Source organism: Panthera onca, chromosome E1 (assembly GCF_046562875.1).
Source record: "Panthera onca isolate mPanOnc1 chromosome E1, mPanOnc1 haplotype 2, whole genome shotgun sequence".
Lineage (NCBI taxonomy): Eukaryota > Metazoa > Chordata > Mammalia > Carnivora > Felidae > Panthera > Panthera onca.
Window position 1 is genome coordinate 53,572,083 of NC_138352.1, and position 18,124 is coordinate 53,590,206.

Here is an 18,124-nt window from a genome sequence, read left to right on the forward strand (position 1 = left end):
GGCCCCGCGGCACCTCCATCGGCTCCGTATGGTCAGCGCATTCAGGCGGCCTCCGTGGTCACCGGGACACTTTGCGAACCCACGTGGCTGCCCCCCCCTTTTTTTTCCTGCTTCCCCCTCGCGCCCCTACACTTTCGGGGCAGAGAGAACAGAGCTTGCCTTTTTCTTCTCCGACCGTACTCCGTCTTCTTTCGATCCAAGGCTTCCGCTGAGCCGGGTCTACACTGGCCTCCGCGGAGGCACCGAATCTTCTCCTGCCCCGTTTCCCCTTTGTTTCCTCCCGCAAGGGCATCTTAGAGAGGTGGGGGTTGGGAATCCACAAACCAAGAGCCATCTTCATTAGCAATTTAATTTTACAACCGCCAGCTTTGAAATCTTTATTAATATTCAAGAAGAGATGGACATTCGGGTGTGTGTGTGTGTGTGTGTGAACTTCACACGAGTCCGCAGCGGCCACAAAGTTGGGACAGTGAAGCTGGAAGAGTGTGGGACCCGGAGCCCAGACAGGACCAGAAAGAAACAGATCTCGAATCGCTTGGCTCCCCCGCTCCCAGGTCCCCCGCTTCTCAGTGAGCCGGGGGTTGGTTGAGCTGGGGGCCAGATCCTTGGTCACCCCAAAGCTGAAACCAGAAATCGATTTTAAAGGAGCCAGCCATTTTGTCCTTATTGAGAGGAGAATTTTCGTTTGCTCTTTAATGGGTTTTATTGGGAGGGGGGAGAGAAAGAGACATGATCCCTCTAAGGCCTGGGAGGGTGGGCGCCAGGAATGGCTTAAAGAGGTTTAAAGTGCTCCTTGTCCCCTGATATTGAGTAGGGATTAGGAATGGAGGAGGGGAGTGCTGTAGGGAGTGGAAGAGGAAACTATGCCCATGAAGGGGGCTCTTCTTTCTAATATTTACCTTTATTATTAATTTCTGCCTTTGTTAGATTATCATAAAATCTGTCCTCATCTTTTCTCGAGTTTTCCTTTTCAATTTCTCTCTCACACACGCACACGGTAAGTTGCCCAAGTTTCCCTTCTTGGGTCCAGGAAGAAACTGGTCACTCCTCTCTCTGGTCTGCCCCTAAATCACCACTGTGTTGTCAGGAGTGAGAAACTCCTCTCCCCTTTCTTTTTCTAGACTCTGGTCTTCCCTCACACCCCTCTGATGTCTCCTACTCCGAGTCCCCTGGCCCAGCTCCTCACTGCCCTGCCTTTGCCCACCCAGTGGAATGGGTGCCGGCCAGGCTGCCTCTTTACCATCAGCCTCCCATCTCCCAGCCCCGATCAGATCAGGGGCAACCGGCCCGCCAGAAATCTCCAAGAAAGGAAGGAAAAAGGCAAGAAAGAAACCAAACTGGGATCTAATTGCCTCCCAAGCATTTCAAATGGACTTTGTTCTCCAGGTTTAATAAGAAGCCCCCACTCCATCTCTTACCGCATTTGGGGGGTGCGTGTCTTCTGAAAGTTTTCTCCAGGTTAGCTTTCTCCAGCCCCAGTCCTCTTTCTCGCCCCCATCCCACCGTGCCCCAGCTCCTTGTGCCACCAGAAGGGACCACAATGAGTTGAGGAGGCTCTGGGAGGGGAGGGGTCCGCTACTGTCTGGGGAAAGCATCGCAGCCCCAGTCTCACAGGCCCGCCTTGGGCTGGGTGCCCTCTAGGCTCTCTTTTATTCCTTGAGGCAAAGCTGTGCAGCCCCATAGCCACCAGGCTCTCCTCTTCTTTCAATTTTGCAATGACCTTCTCTAGCCAGTGGTAGCAACAGCTAGGAGAGCTGGAGGGTCTGAGGTCCATTTTCGACTTTTAATTTGGGGGAGTCAGAGAAAAGACCCAAAGGTGCTGGTTCCCTTAAGCCTCTGGAAGCCTTCCTGGGCTGAGTCCCCAACCCACCAGGCCCAAAGCTACATAGGTACCAACACTGTAGGCCCCTAACCAGGGTCTAGAAATCTCAGGACAGGCTCTGTGCAGCCACGTACACAGGCAGCCCTAATGGCTCTCTTTGAGGGGCCTGGCTTGAGCCGCAGCATCGGCTCTGGCTTGAGCATTTTCTTTTCTTGGTACTACTGATAAACAGAAAAATGGCCCCCACCCTTCATCCTCATGCACACCCCCCCCCTTCCTTCAGCCACCAGCTCTCTAGGCAGGTGGTAGTAGGGTCCTTGGGGCATCACAGTGGGAGGTTCTGCATGTGGCTCCTGTTGCTGGAGGGCAGGGAGGCCATGGGTCCCATCCACCCCGTTCAGCAAGGCCCCCCAAAACTGGCTGCTCCAGCCCATGAAAACTGACTTAGCAGGCCCGGAAGAGGTAGGAGCTGGAGGAGGCCCTGGGAGAATAGGACCCTTTCTCAGCCCAAAACAGAGCTTGTAAGTGGGGAGCAATAGGGTGTGAGGGGAGCTTTGCCAGACACAGCCACCCTCTCCCGGAGGGGGACAATAGCTGGAACCATCTCTCACCTTTGTTCTCCCAGTCCCATCTCCTCTGGTGCGTCCAGATGGGAAAAGGCAAAAGCCAAGCATTCTAACCAGGAGGTCACAAGGTAGTGGCCGGCTCTGTCTACTCCAAGTTAAGAGAACAAGTTTTCCAAGCTGCCTTTGTAGAAACGAGAGACTCTCTGCGTTCTATTTCATCCCCTAAGTCCCGACTCAGCAGTTAGGCAGAGTTGCAAACACTCCTGCTTTGGGAAATGTCCTGGTCTTCTTTTTTGTCTCTTTCCTCCAGCGGGAATGGCTCTCCCCACCCCCGCCCCAAATCTGCAGACACCTACATTCTTGGCTCTTGTCTTCCTCCTACAGGCCTCCTTGCCTTTTCCTGCCCTTCTCAAACACACCCTAAGAAAAGTTTAGCTTTTGTAGTCTTCCTCATTTGTGCCAAGAGTCATAAATCTTGCAGAGCTAAGAGAAACAAACAGGTTTGTTCGGAACAATACTAATAACCACCCTTCTCTTCTGCCAGCGCATTTAAGATGAAGCCATTTTGGTAGTTCTTCTCACCTTCTCAGAAGTACAAATGTCCTTATCACCTCTTAGCCCCTTCTGCCTATCCGGAGGTGAGAATCTTAACAGAAACTTCTCTGTTAAGTTCTTACAGCCTCTCTATTGCCAGCCGTGTCTGGAGCTCGAGCTAAACAGAGTCCCCCTTTTGTCACCCTCTCCTCAACCCCCCTCCTGCTGCAAGATGGTCTGGATTTTTAAAATAATCACTCACCGCTTGTTGTCTGTTCTCAAAAAAGGGGGGGTGTTTTTTAAAAAACGTCTGGCTGTCCCCCCTACCGGTTGGAAACTGGGCCTGGAGACTTGCAGGGAGAGAAGAGGAGTAGGGAGGGTGTGGGGGAAGAGAAGAGACAGACTGGGAGACTCAGAGTGGGGGGGGGGTGGGGAAAGCCAGGGTGAGAGGGCGGGAGACCCAGCCACCAGTCCCAGAGGAGTGAAACTACTTAAAAAAAAAAAAAAAAAAAAAAAAAAAAAAAAGCCTTGGTGTTGCCATTGCCAATGAATGCAGAGAGGCACCCGGCACCCCCACCCCCAGACACCTTGGGTGCCTTTGACTAGGCCTCCCCACCTACTTCTCAGTTAGCATAATGGCTTATTAGTGGGGTGCGGGGCGGGAGGGGGGGGAGCTGTGAACTCCACCAGCTTTCCCTTGCCTGTGCTCTCCTCTTCCTCCCCCGCCAAAATCTCAATTTAAAAATTTACCTGTTCTTTAAACAAACAAACAAACAAACAAACAAACAAACAAACAAGCATCTCTGCCTTCTTTCCTTTCTCACTTTTTTTTCCGGGGGGGGGCGTTAAAAAATTTCCCCCGCCCCCATCACCACCACCACCTTCCCTCCTTATCTGGCATCTAAGCTTACTAAAGGGGGAGTGGTGGGGGGTGTGTGTGAGCTTGTGTGTGTGTGAGTGTGTGTGTGAGTGTGTGTGTGTGTGTGTGTGTGTGTGGTGTTTTTTTTTTTTTTTTTTTTTTTTTCCCTGTGCAAAAGCAGAGGCCATTGTTACGGAGAGTAGGGCGTACCAGTCTTGTAGGGCAACCACACTGTGGCGGCTTGGCCAAGCCGGAGCCCGGAGCTGGATTCTCAGCGAGCTGAGCCGCTCCAGCACCTTTCGGTCTTCTTCTATTTTTTTCCCCCGCTCCCCCACCCCCCTCCCTCCTGCGCACCCCCGCTCCTAAGCCGAGTGAATTGAAGCGGACGCCGCGCGGCTCCACCGGCCGCTCTGCCCCTCGGGCTCCCCAGCCGGGGTGGCTACTGGGGGGGGGGGGCGACGCAGCTTTAAACAGTGGTCTTTTTTTCCTTTGCCTTCAAGGAGGGGAGATTTCTCGCCTGCCGCTCGCGCTGGGGCTCGATGTGAATATATATTATGTCTGCCTGTTCTCCCCTCGTCGGTGGCTAAGGTAAGCTGGACTGAAATAGGCTATCAGTTTGTGAATGGCGGAGAGTATGTCTCAATGATTTATGGCCCATATGACTCCAATCTCGGTTCAAGAAGAGTTCACAAGCTTTAAGCTTCCTTCCACGCAGCGACTCTCCTCTCCTCTCCTCTCTCTCTCTCTCTCTCTCCCTCTCTCTCTCTCCCTCCCCCTCCCTCCCTCCCTCCCTCTCTCTCTCTCTCTCTCCCTCTCTCCCTCTCCCTTCTTGCTTCTCTCCTTTTCTCCTCTTTTTTCTTTCAGCAGCCAGAGCCAGAGCTGAATTTCCCCCCGGCTGCTAAGAAGAGCCTAAGCTTTCTCTCCTTTCCTTTCTTGTTCTTTTATTTTTCTTCCTTCCACTAATTTTTTTTTTTTTTTTTTAAGTCCTGGAAGGTGGCCTATCCCCTCTCTCCGGGCTTCCCCAGCTATTGTTACTGTCCTCGGCTCTTTTCAGGGGTGTGCCTGGACAGGTGGGGTTCTTGGGGTGGCTCACCGCCCTCCTCCAACGAGACCCTGGGGGGAAGCCGGGAGCCACCGTCTCCCTCCCTCCCTCTCTCCCGAGAAGCCATATGGAGCCTGGATTTTTCCAACATGGAGGCAAGGGAAATAGACATGTTTGGCTTGGTAGAGCTGCTCCCCACCCCCTCTTCTCCTGGATCCCCAGATCTCAGATCCCCTCAGCACCTTCACCTCTTCTCACTGTCCCACCAGCCAGGCCTCTGCGCCCTCCGGTCGATCCGGGCCTGGCAAAGTCCCAGAGCGGAGTTGCTAAGGCGCCTTTTAATTCGGTTACCTCCAGCGCCCAAACTTGCTGCCCTCCGCCCGGTGTGCTTGGAACCTGCCGCCGCTAGCCGTTGAGGCGTCCTGAACGCTTTCTCTTCGCCTCCTTGGGCCAGCATAGCTAGTCACCAGCCACCGCGGCAGCAGTGGCCGAGACAGCCCGGAGGCGGCAGCCAGGGGCTCGCTCCGTCCACAAACCTCCCGGCCCTTTCTCGCCGCCAGCGGAGTCTCCATTCTTTCCTGTTACGTCTCTGGCTTCTCCGCTTCCCACACTCGCCTGGCCTCTGTCCTGCGATGGTTTGCAGGTTTATTGCAGGGGGAACGACAGGAATTTCGGCCCCAGGCGTCTAGTCAGATTATTGCTTTATCATCATCATCACCATCATCACCATCATCATCATCATCATTACTGCTGTAACAATCATTTAGAATAAATAAAGCCAGGGCCCAGCCAGCCAACCCCTTCCAACGTTTTTATTTCATTCTCTTCTCTATTAATAACAAACTCAACTGATGCCTGTTAATTAATTCCCCCTTCATCCAGGGCTGCTCTGAAGCTAATTTTGGTTAAATCATCAGAGGCTAATGGTAATAATAATAAAGGGATTGGGTCAGCCTGGTCAATTGAACTCCAGTTCTCCTCCCTGGAAGGACCTGCTGTTTGCAGACCCATGTGTATTTCCCAGAAACAAATTCTTCCCAGAAACCAATAGGAACTCAGGGCTCCCCGGCTCCCTTTTGAATGTGTATCTGTGCCATTAAGAAGGGGATTTATGTGTGGGAGGGACTTCTTCACCTGCACTCCTTTTATTTTATTTGCCTATTTTTAGTTTTCTTTGGGGTTGAACAGCTGGGCTGAATGAGATTTAAGTAGTCTAAACTCACATGTCAGAAGAGAGGGTCACTCTGGAGGTTTTATGAAATGTGATGATGAGAAATTGGGGAAGACAGGGAGGAAAAAAAATGCAGTCAGAACTTTTAGAAGAAATATACAAAATCCTATGACAGCACAAACCTTTATTTTTTTTTCTGCACAGTTTTAGGCGTCTGCATTAAAATAATGATTTTTTTTTTTTGCCTCAGAAAACTTCAGTAAACAAGGTACCCTGTTTCCAACCCAGAGAATAATATTGTTCTAATTGCTCTGTGGACTTTTTTTTCCTTTGGGAGAAGATGTCCTCAGTTAGGAAGTACTTTTGCATCTCTTGGTAGTAAAGTACAGCAGTTATCCAGTTTTTCTCTCTTCTTTTCTTCTTTTGGGGAAATCAAAGGACACAGACTGTCAAGGAAAGGGTGGGAAAAAATTAGGTCTGATGAAAAAAATGGAGTGGGGAGAGACCTGGGCCAAATGGTCACTGCACCAATCCGTCTGGCCAGGGAAATAGAAACAATCCTGCTCCATTTGGGGGCCCCATGGGGGCCGCTAGCTGCTAGCTGCTGGGTCCCAGACTTGGCTGAGCAAAGACTCAGACTGGAGGTGGTGGTTCCTCCAGGGCCAGGGAGGAGGCTCGGTTCTGCTGGCTCTGGAGGTTAAACATGTTCAGGAAGTTTCTAGGTCAGGCTGTTGTTGTCTTCTTCGTGAGGCGGGTAGGGAAAGAGAGGATCCCTCGCAGGAGAAGGTTCCCTGCTCAACTTGCTTCCCCTTCCTGTCTCTTTTGGAGATCCTTGGGGTTTTTTTCTCCAGGCTAGACTCTGCTTGGGTGACAGACCTAGATGGACCTGGAGGGAGGCAAAGACAGCAGGCAGGAGGCCTCTCAGCTCACAGGAGGGTGTTGATGATGTTTTTATTTTGGAGTCTCCTAGTCCCCCCCCCCCCTCCTTGAGCCACCCTATCCCAGAGTTAGTAGGGGGAGATAGGGAGAGGGAGGAGGAGAGGTCAGGGACTAGCTTGCAAGCAGGAAAGAAGCAATGGCCTTCCAGTAGTAAGATTGTATACCTAGGCAGTCCCCGAAGGAGTAGAATCCTTATTTTTGAAGTGGAAAAAAATTTTTTTTTTTTTAATTAAAGCACTGAAATAAGAAAACTCCATTTCAGGTCAGGAAAGTGGCCTCAGCATCTGCTTTGAAGATGTTGGGGTTGGGGAGAAGAAAAAACCCTATTGATGTCAGTTCCCTTTTCAGCTCCTAAGATGGATTCGAGCCCCAGTCCTCTTCTCCCCCTTGTGTCTCTTCTCTCACCCCACAGGTCAGCAGCTCCCAACGGACTCGGGAGGAGGGGGGCAGAAAGGGGAGGGGGGGGTCCGGCGCCTCACGTGACCCCCGCGGGTGCCAATGTCCGGTCGTGAGGGTATCAGGCTCTTGCAAGTTGCCACCCACTGCCCGGGCCTCGCCCAGCGATGCAGAAAGCCACCTACTACGACAACGCCGCGGCAGCACTCTTCGGAGGCTACTCCTCGTACCCTGGCAGCAATGGCTTCGGCTACGAAGGTCCCCCCCAACCCCCCTTTCAGGCCGCCACGCACCTGGAGGGCGACTACCAGCGCTCGGCGTGCTCCTTGCAGTCCCTGGGCAACGCCGCCCCGCATGCCAAGAGCAAGGAGCTCAACGGCAGCTGCATGAGGCCCGGCCTGGCCCCCGAGCCCCTGCCCGCCCCGCCCGGCTCACCCCCGCCCAGCGCCGCACCTACCAGTACCACTAGCAACAGCAATAATGGGGGCGGGCCCAGCAAAACCGGCACCCCCAAGTGCGTTCCTGGCTCCAACTCCACCCTCACCAAACAGATATTCCCCTGGATGAAAGAGTCAAGGCAAACGTCCAAGCTGAAAAACAGCTCCCCCGGCACAGGTACCAGCTCTCTGCCTTCCTCGTCGTCAGCTTTTGTCCAGGCCAGGAATGTCACTGTTATTCTAGCACCCAGCCCCTAGGCGCCCAGGCGGCGGCCGGGGAACAATATCAGGTGGCGGCCCTGCAGCCGCGCTTTTCCCGTAGCCCCCACCACCTGATGACCCCTGACCCCGCCAACACCCTCTCCCTCCAGCCACCCTTCACCTGAGCTGCCCAGAGCTCCAGAAGGCCAGGCGCTCGGACTCAGCCCTTTGCAAGGCCGTAGAGCCACGAGACGCTGCCAGTAGACGCAGAGTCGTCAACGATTGATTATTATTAAGTATGATTACTGTGGGTATTAATCACAATCGCTCGGGCCGCCCGGGGTCCCGGCCTCCAGGCAAGGCAGCCTCTTCGAGCCACACTTCCGCGCCCTGCCCCCGAATGTTCAGATTCCCCCAGGGGTTCTCCTCGGCCGCCCACCTAGTCCACAGGACCCCGGCAGGAAGTTTGTGTGTGTGTGGGGGAGGGGGGGGTGTCTTCCCAGAACCTGGAGTTGGTGATGGGGGAAGAAAGCGCGCGCGAGAAAACCCAGCTCTAAATAAATGGCCATGCGGCTCTGTCTGCGTGACATGATCAAATTTTCATAAGCTGGGGCAGCAAGAGGAGAACAGGTCTCTTAATAAATGCCACTATTATAGAGTGTCCGCTAATGCGACGGGCGTTGGGGGGGGTGGTGAGGAGGAGGCGGGGACGAGAAGGGGAGGGCGGCGGGGGCTCCGAGTCCAGGCCTGGATTTATTAAGAAACCATGCATTCAATTTCGGCGTGTTCAGTAATTATCTTTTATTTCATTTGTCCCCTTCCCACCCCTCCCCCTCGGATCCAGCGGAGGGCTGCGGCGGCGGCGGAGGCGGCGGCAGTGGTGGCGGCGGGGGCGGCGGCGGCGGCGGGGGAGGGGACAAGAGCCCCCCGGGGTCGGCGGCGTCCAAGCGCGCGCGGACGGCGTACACGAGCGCGCAGCTGGTGGAGCTGGAGAAGGAGTTCCACTTCAACCGCTACCTGTGCCGGCCGCGCCGCGTGGAGATGGCCAACCTGCTGAACCTCAGCGAGCGGCAGATCAAGATCTGGTTCCAGAACCGGCGCATGAAGTACAAGAAGGACCAGAAGGCCAAGGGCCTGGCCTCGTCGTCCGGGGGCCCCTCCCCTGCCGGCAGCCCCCCGCAACCCATGCAGTCCACGGCCGGCTTCATGAACGCCTTACACTCCATGACCCCCAGCTACGAGAGCCCGTCCCCGCCCGCCTTCGGCAAAGCCCACCAGAATGCCTACGCGCTGCCCTCCAACTATCAGCCCCCTCTCAAAGGCTGCGGCGCCCCGCAGAAGTACCCCCCGACTCCGGCGGCCGATTACGAGCCCCACGTCCTCCAAGCCAACGGGGGCGCCTATGGGACGCCCACCATGCAGGGCAGCCCCGTGTACGTGGGCGGGGGCGGCTACGCGGATCCGCTGCCGCCCCCTGCCGGCCCCTCCCTCTACGGCCTCAACCACCTTTCCCACCACCCCTCGGGGAACCTGGACTACAATGGGGCGCCCCCTATGGCCCCCAACCAGCACCACGGACCCTGCGATCCCCACCCTACCTACACAGACCTCTCCTCTCACCATGCGCCTCCTCCTCAGGGTAGAATCCAAGAAGCGCCCAAATTAACACACCTGTGATCGGAGAGGGGCCGGGGGGCGGGGGCGGCGGAGGGGTGAGGTCTTGGGGTGGGTGAGAGCTACGAGGGGCGCGCAGGCCGTGCGCTCTGAGGGGGCAGCCTGGAGGTCTGAAATAGGGAGGCAAGGAGGCGAGAGCCACACTTGCTGCGGGGAAGACCCGGGGCTGGAGCCCCTTCCCCTCCCCCTGGCCTGAGAAGTTGCTTTGTAAGGTCCTCCAGTCCTTGTTCGGTCCGCCTGCCAACCCACTGGAGAGAAATCCACAGCCGACTGTGGAGATGATCCCCTCAACCCTAGGCCTCCAGCAATACCCAGTTAGGAGATAGGGAAACAAGGCAGAGAAGCACATTTTAAAAAGCAGACAAGATGGCTAGGCCATCACCAACCAACCAACCAACTAACTTACCTTCCATCTCTGTGAGTAATTCCTCCAAATCTTGATTTTTTTTTTCCTTGCAGTTCTCCTTTAAAAAACAAACAAAAAAAGAGAGCCCATTTCAAAACCAAGGGCCCAAAGCACGCTCCCCTCCCACTTTCCTGAAGCCTCAAGTTTCCTCCCACCCATGTGAGGTTTCTGGGGGCGCTCCCTCCATTTTTAAGCCCCATAGTTTCTGCTTTAGGACATTAATGTCTACACCCCGCCCCCATCTATTACAGTTTTCAGAGGGCTCAGGGATGGCGAGAGATCCTGAAAGTCAGAGCTGTCTATATTATAAATATATATATTTTTTCTTTTATGGAACGCTGGGAGGTCAGAGCAGGCAAGGTGTCAGGACTGAAGCTTTGCCCATTCTGCTGTCTCCCACCTCAGCTCCAGGACCATCCCCCTCTCTCCACAGAAAGCAATCGGGCGACACGAGGTTCTACACTTTTCTTTTCTTCTGTTGCTCTCTTGACTTAACGTGAAAACAGGGTATATTTTAACAAACTGTCTGTCCCAGTCAGGGGCTGCAGCTGGGCCTGTGCGCCTCGCTCAGCCCCCTGTCAGGACACTTTTGTTGCACTTAGAGTTTACATTTTAATGGATATAAAAACAACTGTGAGAGATGCTTGGGTCTGCAGGAGTCCGGCATCGCTCAAAAAGTGTGTGTTCTAGTGAACATTTTCATATATATTTATTGGTTATAGCCTGTTAAAATATTTTCTTTTTTTTGTATTATTTATCCCCCCCTTACATTATGTATTTATATGAGGGAAAAAAATGACAAATTGTACTTTTTTAGTATTTACTTGTTATAAAGGACGTTGTGTTTCCTGTCATGTAAAACCAGCTATTTTAGTTATTATTGTACTCTAGAAAAGAGCTGTAGATTTATGTTAAATGCGTACTTATGAGCAATTGTAATTAGTTCTAAAAGGCATGAACTCAGCTCCTATTGTCATTGTATAGTCCCGAATTCGTAGAGTTAGAGTTAATTCCCTCTCGAAACTTTCTTTGTTCTTCCGTAGTTACTTTTTTCCTCACTTAAAAGGGTTGTCTGTCAAACAATTCTTGAATAAACTTTCTGTTATCAATTTTATCTTGTCCTGGTGGTCCAATTTACATAGCAGGGGGAGGCTGCTGACTGCCAAACTTCCCCCAAGGAAAGAAGGACGTCGAAGACCCTATCTTGGCCTCTCAGTTTTTCTCATTGACCTTTTGTCCTCTCGTGCCTTTGGCCACAACTTCCTGGCCACACCTTCAACAACAACAACAACAACAACAACAACAACAACAACAACATCTGGCCGTTTACTGCTTCTTCCAAGGAACCTAAACTTCACAGTTCTCTTCCGGAGCTACAAAGAAGTCGTCACGTGACCCGAAGCCCAACCACCATTGGGTCTAAAATGAAAACAAAGGAAAATGATTAAAAAAAAAAAATCTGAGGCCTAGACTTCTCAGGTCAAACCTTAAAACTAAAGTGAAATTAAATCACTAAATAAAACTCGGGGCGGAGGGAGAGGAGGCGCTTTAGATTTTCCCTGCCAAGGAAAGGGGAGAGGGAGGAGGGAGGGCGAGGCGGTGGGATCCAAGCGTAAATAAAATGGTCCCCAGGCAAATGTGCAGCTCCGTTTCCACGATCCTTGGGAAAACTTCATTTCTTAGTCGTGGTTCCATAAAAGTTTTATCACATCGGAGCGAGGATAGAGAGGGTCTGTCAAAGATGAAATGTCACCGCCGCGTCGCTGGAGCCGATAAGAGCGAAGAGACAGGGCGGCTGAAATATGGAGCTAATTCGTTGAAAGAGAAGCGATGGCTGCTTGCTGAAGAGATGCATAATTCTAATTGTAAGCGATGCGCCCGCATTGCTTAATTAGGAGCATATATTTGGTGGTAGTGGGGGGGGGGGGGGGCAGTGTCAGTGAGAATCGTTCCAGGCCCTCAGCCTTAAAGCGAGGGCTGATTTTCATTTTTATGTTGCATCCTGGCAGTCCAAGGTTAGTAATTACAGTCTTTATGCAACAATAAATAACAATAAAAAAGCAACCTGAATTCTACCGCCCCCCCCCTCACCAAGTAGGGTTTTAACTGGACTCGGCTCATCCAAGCAGCAAGCAATTTAGCATCGGGTCAGGCTATAATTTAAAGGCATAAGAGCGTGCAAAGTTTGATTGGGATCAAATAACGCTCAAGGGTTTTTCTTTCTTTCTGTCTTTCTCTCTTCCTCTTCCCTGAATAACATTTTCTGAATGATGTAACTAGACGGAGCGCCATGTTTGGCTCTGGGGGTGGAGTGGATTGATTATTTATCTAGCACGAGAGAGGCAGGCCAAGAGAAGGAATTGAGCTTGAGTTTGAAAAACAGAGCTTTGGCCTGAAGCTGGAATTGCAAACGAAAAAGAAGGGCCCACTTGGCTTTGGTGTCCTCCGCCCTTCTTTCTGCGGGCTTCCAGGCTCTAGCTAAGCAGCCAAAGTCGTGGGGGAAAATATCTGCGCTGTAAGATTCACAGCGTAACAGGAGGCGGGGAAGCGGTGTCTCTGGGAAGGAGGGCTCTCTTGGCCCCTTTTAACACCCAACTTCTCTGCTGTTCTCTAATCTGGCCATAAAATCTGTCAGCAGGGTTAAAGAGAGCCGTATTTCCTGCAGGGACAGTCTCGGCCTGAGTTGATGCGGAGAGAAGCGCTCTACCCTGCAGCCAGCTGGAGAGGCTGCGGAGAAACTTCCAGGGCTTCTCAAGGGGGTGAATGGAGGGGGCACCCTCTTTCAGGCCTCCCTGCACAACTTCCAGACAACTACTCTTCGGATTCTTCTGTGCCCACCTCCCCTCCCCCGCCCCATCCGCACCCCCCCCCCCCCAAATGGCGAAAAGTGCCTTCTTTGGAGTGGAGTTGGACACAACGGTCTCTGGCCAGTTTGCCCAGTTCAGAGCAGCTCCTTCTGTTCTGCGCCCTCCGCAGCGGTCCACCTCCCGTCCCTGCAGCCCCCACCTACAAATCCCCTTTCTCTCTCCTGGCTCTCCTCTGGCCTTCTCGGTCCTTTTTAAATACTCACCGCCACCCACGCGGATGAATACTCACCGCCACCCACGCGGCTGTTACATTGACAGAAAGTTTCTAGTTCCAGCTCCCGGCTGAGTTGCCATTTCTCTGCTAACCAGCCTTCTCCTCCTTGCTGGGCAGCCGAGAGGAGGAGGGGGAGGGGAGGCCAGAGCCGTGGGAGTTCTCCACACAAACTTTCCACCCAACTCAGCGTCCTTCCCTCTGTCCCCATTGCCCATCTGTTTCCCTGCTCTCCCAGAATCACCTTTCTCTTTTGCTATCACCCCCACCCCCAGGCCTTTTAAAGGGATGTGGAATTTCGGCTGTTCCCTCGGCTTTCCCAAAGAGCCAAATTCTTTGATGCCATCGGAGGGAGCTGTCAGGGGGCTAAGATTGATCGCCTCATCTCCTCTCGGTCCGTCTGACCCACTTATTTAAAAATCTTCCCCCAGATCGACTTTTCATTTTCTGCTTTGAGATCTAGTTTCCCACCAATTGCTCCGGGGTGGGGGGGGGCGAGTCTTGTGTCCCCTCTCTCCAGTACATTACAATACTCTCTAAAGTTCAGACTGTCTTGATCCCCTCAAAATAAAATTAAAAAAAAATCCTCCCCTGCCCCCTAAATGGAATATAATCTCAGTAGTCATTGTTGCCACCCTCTCCGTGCTCAGAGAATTCTTTCTTGCCAGGGATGATGATGATGATTAAAACTAGCACCCTGGCAAAAATAGGAAGGGGGATTCTCTTTGTCCTGGGCGGGGATTCCTCCCCCCAAACATTGGCCTGAGGTTTGAGAGTGCTCTAAGTTAAATCTCCTACTACCTTGGTTCTTGTTCATGTCCCTGGATATAGATACAGACACAGGCTTGAGGCTTGAGGGAGAGCATAGGCACCTTACACCCTGGCTGTTGTGGGGTCCTGAAAAGGAGTGAGATGGCTCCAGGTGAGGAAGGCAGGTGGACAAGTGCTGCAAACACTGGGCAGAGAAGGGAACTGAGACCACACAGCTTTGGCTGCCAGAGGCCCCAAAGAGCCCCTCACCATCTATCTCACTCCTCTGTGTCAGCCTGGGAGTGTCTGTCGATTTTCTAAGATTTATCTGTTGCTTTTGGGGGGTGGGATGGAGATGGAGGTGCTGATGATTGTAAATCTCTCCTCTTCCTTATTGCACCTTAACACTGACCTTTCCCAAAGGGTGGAAGTCTCTTTCTACTATCTTTTTCTCTCACTTTGAGATCCTTACTCAGCTTTCTTTCTTTTTTTTTTTAATGGGGGGAGAGTGGGGAAGATCATATGGCTGGCATTATAAAGAAAGCACTAATGTATTCTATCAAAAATATTTGGAAGAGAGGAAGACTTCTCCCTTAGATTCCCTTGTTTTCCACCTTTTGGAGCCTCCCATCTTCTGAAGGGGTTGAGAGAAATGTTCCTCTAGCTTTTCTGGAGAAAGGGAAGCACTGGGGAGAGGGAGTGTAGGACTGGGGGCTCACGGTGTCCAGGTCGTGGTTCTCTAGAGTTTTTGAATCAATTAAAGCAAATAATGCTCTCTGTTTTCCACCAGGCCCAGACAAGCGATTGGCCGAGGCCAGTCCCGTGACCATGAATTCCCTGCAATTTCGCCGGAGTCCTGGGTTTAATAGAGAGAGTCCCCATACGCTTGTATTTATCAGCAATATACAATTATAAAGGCCCAAAATAAAAAAAAAAAAAAAACACAAAAACAGAGAGAGAGAAAGAGCGAAATCTCCCCCTCCCAAAATCGCTCCATCACATAAACCTGGGGGGGGCAGGAGGGGGGGTCCCTTCCGATCCTCCCTCCTGACGCCCCCCCCAGCAGGCCCCCTCCCCCACCATTGAAAGCCATGAATTTTGAATTTGAGAGGGAGATTGGGTTTATAAACAGCCAGCCATCGCTCGCCGAGTGTCTGACTTCCTTCCCCGCTGTCTTGGAGACATTTCAAACTTCATCAATCAAGGAGTCGACATTAATTCCTCCTCCTCCTCCTTTCGAGCAAACCTTCCCCAGCCTCCAGCCCGGCGCCTCCACCCTTCAGAGACCCAGGAGCCAAAAGCGAGGCGAAGATGGGCCCGCTCTGCCGCCGCCGCCGCCGCTCCCCGCCGCCCCCTTGGTCCCCGAGTTCCCCTGGATGAAAGAGAAGAAATCCGCCAAGAAACCCAGCCAATCCGCCTTGTCTCCTCCAGCCGCCTCCTCCGTTTCGGCCTCCGGGGTCGGATCGCCAGCAGGTCGGTTAGCGGGGTAGGGGTGGGGTGAGGGGCAGCTAGAAGAGAGGGGGAGAAAGAGCGATGGGGGAGGTAAAAAAGGGTGTCGAGCCTGTTGGGGATCCTTGCCCCGTCTAGTCCAGGGATGAACAAGAAAAATATACCGCTGGGGTTCAGGCCTGGTTTTTTCTTTTTCTTTCTTTCTTAACACTATAGCAGATTTTGGAGGCTGGTTGGGGAAGAGCCTTTTCTCTGTTGGAAAAAGGATTTGATTTAGCTTTTCACCTTTATCTGTACGGAGGAATCAAAGTGGTGTTGGGGATTGAACCTGGGCGCAGGAAAAGATTCAGTCCCATTTCTCCCTGCTCTCAAAGAGGGGAATTTGAAAGCTAGGGCGGAAAGGAGGTGAGGCATAATCTTTCTTACTGAACCCCCCTCTCTCTGGGTTAAGCTCGAAAATGCCGAATTGAGGGCTCCACGCCAATGATTCGGGATGGAGCCTCTGAGGTTCTGGGGGCAAAAGGCAGCCGCTCCCTACCCCCTGCGTGGCCCGTGGGCGGCTCTCTGAATGCTGTGCCCTGACCCCGGCAGGGTCTGCGGGCGAGAGGGGGACGGGAAAAGCCGTGAGAGCGGGCCGCTTCGGTAGGCGGGAAGGGGGGGGGGGGTTTGTGCTGCTGATACTGTTTTTGGCGGCTGGGGTGGTCTTCACCTAAGCTGAATGAGGTTGAGCAGGGGACACCGCCCGCTTTTGACACCCAGCCCTCTTTCCCTGCAGATGGTCCGGGACTGCCGGAGGCCGCCGGCAGCGGGGCGCGCAGGCTGCGCACTGCTTACACCAACACGCAACTGCTGGAGTTGGAGAAGGAATTCCACTTTAACAAGTACTTGTGCCGGCCGCGCCGCGTGGAGATCGCGGCCTTGCTGGACCTCACCGAGAGGCAAGTCAAGGTGTGGTTCCAGAACCGGCGCATGAAGCACAAGCGGCAGACGCAGCACCGCGAGCCGCCCGACGGGGAGCCGGCCTGCCCAGGCGCCCTGGAGGACGCCGGCGAGCCAGCCGACGAGCCCGCGGCCAGCCCTGGCCGCCCCTCCGCCTCCCGGCCGGCGCGGGAAGCCTGCTGTCACCCGCCCGAGGTCGCGCCGGCCCTCCCGGGCGCCCAGGGTCCCCAGCCTTTGACCGCTCACGTGGGGGGTAGTTTGCGCGCGGCCGCCAGGCTGGAGCCCGAGCCGTTGCCCGAAGACGCCTTCCCCGAGCGGCAGGATTCGCCTTTCCTGCCCGATCTCGACTTCTTCGCGGCCGACTCCTGTCTCCAGCTGTCCGGAGGCCTGTCCCCCAGCCTGCAGGGCTCGCTTGACAGCCCGGTTCCCTTTTCCGAGGAAGAGCTGGATTTCTTCACCAGCACCCTCTGTGCCATCGACCTGCAGTTCCCCTAACCTGTTTCCTCCCCCCCGGCCGCTTCGACCCCCGTCCCCTCGTCCCGTCTGCTGGAAAACCCGAGGACCCCCCTCCCCCAAGTCGCTTAGACTTCTTTCTGTGTTTTGCTAAAATTCAGGTATTACTGAATTCGTGTTTAATCCATTTCCTTTCGTTCCTCTCTAAAATATTGGGCACTCGGGCGTCTTTTTAAAACACACAGACAAATTCCGTTCGGTAGACTCCTTCCAACGAAATCTCAGGAATAATTAAACTCTTGGGGGGGGGCTTTCTTAAAAAGGAACTAGAGGATCTTGTTTTCCTCTCTCTCTTTTTAAGTTTTAGACCCGTAGATTATTTATTGAAATTCTTTAATAATAGGAAAAGGGGAAAGTATTTATTGTACATTATTTTCATAGATTAAATAAATGTCTTTATAATACGAAAACGAGTGTTTGTGTTGGAACCCCAGCCCCTTGCCCCGCACCTCCCTAGGCCTGCCCTCATTCCCTCGGGACCCGCGCGAGGCTGCCCGACCCCGCGTCGGCTAAGTCCGGGTGGTACAAAAGCGACCCTACTTGGCCACCGCTTCTCGACCTCGCAGCTCGAGAGGAGTCGGGAGCTTGCTGGAATTCTGTCACCTGCACACCCTCCAACAGATGGCCTTGGGTCCCGCGTCGGTGTTCCCGGGGCTCTGCTTAGAGATCTAGGTGGCGGGTGGAGGGAGAGGAGGCCTCGGGGACGCGACCGGGGGTCGTAGCAGGGGGCGCAGAGGTTTAGCCGGAGCGGGAGGGCTCCTAGGGTTTCCCAAGCTTCTGGCTTCAGTGCCCCCAAGCCGGGTGGAAAGGCTTTTTCGGGAACACAAGAAGCCTGGGGACGCGAGGCCGGGGGTCGTGGGCCGAGTGGCGTGGGGGTTGGGGGGTGTTCTCGGGAAGCAGGTTTCCAAGCGGGCCAGAAAGGAGGCTCGCGGAAAAATGGAGCGAGGCCCGGACCTCAGTGCTCCTCGGTGCCCGCAGCCACTCTAGGGCTTCGGGGTCGGGAGGGCGTCCGAGGAGCGGCGGGGCCGCCAGCCCAGGGAGGCCCGCGCCGCCTCTGCAGGCGCTAGGCCTCCGGGGGCGGGAAGGAGGAGCGAGGAGAGCTGGAGGGCGACAGGACAGCCGTGAAGATGCTCAAAATGGCGCTGGGGCCGGGCTGCAGGGAGGGCGCGGGGAGAGTCGGTGGCCGCCATGACAGCCGCTTCGGGGCTCTGTCCCCGCGCCCGCCTTCTCCTTTCCGGACCTTCCAGGCCCCCGTGAGGAAAGGGAGCCAGGAACCTCCTTTTCGTTTTTGTGTTATAAAAAAAAAAAAAAAAAAAAAAAAAAAAAAAAAAAGAGGCCAGCGGAGGCA

The 18,124-nt window shown here is 53.8% G+C and overlaps 2 protein-coding genes and 1 long non-coding RNA gene across 7 annotated transcripts in view; 2 read left to right on the forward strand and 1 right to left on the reverse strand.

Moving 5' to 3' along the window:
* Window positions 1-11,161, forward strand: part of HOXB3 (homeobox B3) — a 27,955-nt gene extending 16,794 nt beyond the window's left edge. For 2 of the 3 annotated variants that reach the window (XM_060646301.3, XM_060646302.3), the window contains 3 exons: window positions 4,282-4,369; window positions 7,346-7,944; window positions 8,812-11,161. In XM_060646301.3, the coding sequence (XP_060502284.3) occupies window positions 7,497-7,944; window positions 8,812-9,644 (1,281 nt within the window). In that variant the 5' untranslated portion in view covers window positions 4,282-4,369; window positions 7,346-7,496 and the 3' untranslated portion in view covers window positions 9,645-11,161. Of the gene's footprint in view, window positions 1-3,945; window positions 4,084-4,281; window positions 4,370-7,345; window positions 7,945-8,811 lie in introns of those variants that run through there. The other variant, XM_060646303.3, reaches the window with a different exon arrangement.
* Window positions 6,179-14,345, reverse strand: LOC132687784 (uncharacterized). Of its 3 annotated transcripts, XR_013552000.2 has the most exons (5): window positions 13,144-14,345; window positions 11,378-11,466; window positions 10,048-10,105; window positions 9,639-9,751; window positions 8,945-9,049 (listed from the first exon to the last, which is right to left on the reverse strand). It is a non-coding gene; the product is annotated as an uncharacterized LOC132687784 (long non-coding RNA). The 3 variants fall into 3 exon arrangements; XR_013551999.2 differs by lacking the exons at window positions 8,945-9,049; window positions 9,639-9,751 and adding an exon at window positions 6,179-6,880 and having other exon boundaries at window positions 13,144-14,323; XR_009614257.3 differs by lacking the exon at window positions 9,639-9,751 and having other exon boundaries at window positions 8,938-9,049; window positions 13,144-14,317.
* A 31-nt stretch (window positions 14,346-14,376) lies between these two features.
* HOXB2 (homeobox B2) lies at window positions 14,377-17,180 on the forward strand. The gene is made up of 2 exons (XM_060646304.3): window positions 14,377-15,348; window positions 16,100-17,180. The coding sequence occupies exons 1-2, from the start codon at window positions 14,967-14,969 to the stop codon at window positions 16,756-16,758; spliced, it is 1,041 nt and encodes a 346-aa protein (XP_060502287.2). The 5' UTR covers window positions 14,377-14,966; the 3' UTR covers window positions 16,759-17,180.
* The last annotated feature ends 944 nt before the right edge of the window (window positions 17,181-18,124 follow it).

Coding starts and splice junctions, on each gene's coding strand:
- HOXB2 (XM_060646304.3), top strand. CDS start 14,967: ATGAATTTTGAATTTGAGAGGGAGATTGGGTTTATAAACAGCCAGCCA. Junction 15,349..16,099: donor CGGGGTCGGATCGCCAGCAG/GTCGGTTAGCGG, acceptor CTTTCCCTGCAG/ATGGTCCGGGACTGCCGGAG.